This window comes from Montipora foliosa, chromosome 9 (assembly GCF_036669935.1).
Source record: "Montipora foliosa isolate CH-2021 chromosome 9, ASM3666993v2, whole genome shotgun sequence".
Lineage (NCBI taxonomy): Eukaryota > Metazoa > Cnidaria > Anthozoa > Scleractinia > Acroporidae > Montipora > Montipora foliosa.
The window spans coordinates 45,171,076-45,173,575 of NC_090877.1; the positions used below are offsets into that span (position 1 = coordinate 45,171,076).

Consider the following 2,500-nt stretch of genomic DNA (forward strand, 5'->3'; position numbering starts at 1 on the left):
AGAAGAGAATATTATATCCTCATTCATGGGCCTCTTCCAATGATAACTTTGTTTCAATGTACTTTTAGCGAGTGATCATACTGCGTGGATGTTTAAAGAAAGAAGCATTAAAAGCAAGTTGAACACACCGCAACACCAACCCGGTATGGCCAACACATCACGCATGTCCATGGCTACCAATTAACCGGGTGAAATGGCTGTGCGCATGCGTGATGTGTTGGCAACACCGGGATGGTTTTATGGTGCATTTACCTTGCTTTTAATGTTTTTTTTAAAGAAAAGCGCTTGATTGGTCAGTTGTAATGACGCGGTGAAATAAAAGACTTAGTGGCTTTGCTGTTCTGAATGATGTAACAAAATGACCTCTGTGTTAGGTATCACGTGCACGTTTCTTGACGAATCTGAAAACTTTGACTTTGAAAAGAGTGGGAAAAGTTCATTCTCGCCTGACTACACATTGTGAAAAAGAATGTAGAAAAACATAAACAGAAAGTCAAGAGAACAATAATTATACTCGGAGGAAACTATGTTTTGTAATCCGGCTTTTTATTCAGCAGAATTTTATTCCAATCAAAAGCAGCCCCAATATACGAAGGTGGCCAATATCCACGATGATATTAATGTCTACTTAACTCTACATTTAAATGATTTATGTCCCTTTAAAGGGCTTTTGCCTGACTGAAGCTTTTATGTCGTTATCTAAGCTTGAGGTTTAGGAACTTCCTCAACAAAGATTCGGGACACTGCATTCCAACCTGTGTAGGCATCAGCATTTCCATATCCAGCACAATTGCCGACCCAGAATCCAACGCGCACCCTTCCCTTGTGAATATTGTTGCAGTGCCCTTCAATATGGCGGACGCGATAAGGATCTTGACCCGCCAAAGCTAAGTAAACAATACCATCGATAGGAAGGGGAGCCGAGCATTCAGCACCGTTGAAAGTGAAGTACCAGCGTTTACAGCAACCCGTGCAGCCTGTAACTCGAAGAGAACCAGTCCAGGCCACATGAAGAGCTGTATCAGAGAAGTTCTTGGTGAACACGCAATCCTGTGTAATAAAAATCGTCTTATATTAAATGTATGAGCGACCATAAAAGTAGAGATAATTTCAGCTCCCAGAAGTCGGTAATAAATCATTATACTATTATTTTTAATTATCATTCGATTATGACTATCAGTTGCACTTTAACAAATTGATGTCAATTTTTTCATGCGTCTGTCCTGTTATTGATCATTACTGGCTTGCCAGTATGGCAAACCAGTTGGAATCTGTGTTTAGTTTCGTGTTTTTACTGGGTTGCCTATGGCAAACCAGTCGAGGTCTGCGTTGATTTCGTCGTTTTTTTGTTTTTTTCCGTGTCGGTAAAAGTCTTGCCTGTCACTCCCCTGGTAAGTGGTGTCTTTTTGCATAGAGCCTTCTGAGCGTTTTTTCTTAGGATCGAGAGGGTAGTGGAACTGCGTAGATTTCTCTGGTGGACACAGTAGAATCATTAACTTAGCCTGCAATGGCGTCGAAAGTCATGTAACGCGAAGGGCGTTTTAGTGGATCCTTAAACAAAATATACCCTTATGGAGCTCAATAATGGAAAGTCAGTTGGATAAACTAGGCAGGAATCTCAAAAGCGACGAGTACTGGACTTCGACAACAATCTATCGCCCGTCGAGACGAAATCAAAGTGGTAATTTGACACGATTGAGTTTCTTGTCTTCACGCACGCAATGAAATAGGAAGAGGTTTTCGCCTCTAAGAGCAAATATGTTGTTTGTTTCAATAAATTTTTCGCTGGAAAAGGATTCTGTGGTATTTTCTGCCTTTGTGAATTATAATATCATGTTGTGTATTGAATTTTCGAGCTTAAGGTTGAAATGTGATATGGGAAAAGTTTTTTAGTATTGCTCTGTAAGCTGGAAGGGTTCACAGGCCTGTTGGAAGCGTGCTTGAGTTTCAACAAAATGAGCCCCAAAATCAGTGAAGAATTGTGACGCAGTTGAATAATAAAGTAGCTGCTATTTCCAAAATGATGGAATTACCTGGTGATAAATAACGTCGTACGCGTCTTGGAGAGTAAATTTTGACTTTGCATAAACAAGACTTCGGCGATTGTGATCTTTGTTTTGACTGCGCTCATTTCATTGTCAAACTTTATAACACTTGACGGAAAAAGAAACTTACAAAAGCCCGGTATCTTGCCATCATTTGACACAGATACTTCACTGTTTGGCGAGTAAACATGCCGCGGTAACTTCATCACGGCGCCCGCTGAATTCCGGCGATGTCACTTTCGATTTTGCGATTTATTTGTGCAGCCAAAACGTACAATAGCGAAATTGAACGTTGCAAAAATCCCCCAAAATGTTTGTCGCTGATCGTAACTTTTTATATTCTATATTCACGGTTCAAAATAAATGTTGTTTTCATGTCGTAAATATGTTATTCTCGAGCGATCGTCCTGGAAACTTCCTTCTGCTCTTTCTAAAAACTTTGTATCAATATTTAT

General features: G+C 40.0%; 1 protein-coding gene across 1 annotated transcript in view; it reads right to left on the bottom strand.

Annotated features, from left to right (window-relative positions):
• Nucleotides 1-549: 549 nt before the first annotated feature.
• The window catches only part of LOC137969976 (collagen triple helix repeat-containing protein 1-like), a 14,124-nt gene continuing 12,173 nt past the window's right edge, over nucleotides 550-2,500 (bottom strand). Inside the window, exon 4 of the mRNA XM_068816406.1 lies at nucleotides 550-1,050. Within this exon, the coding sequence (XP_068672507.1) occupies nucleotides 700-1,050 (351 nt within the window). The 3' untranslated portion in view covers nucleotides 550-699. The remainder of the gene's footprint in view (nucleotides 1,051-2,500) is intronic.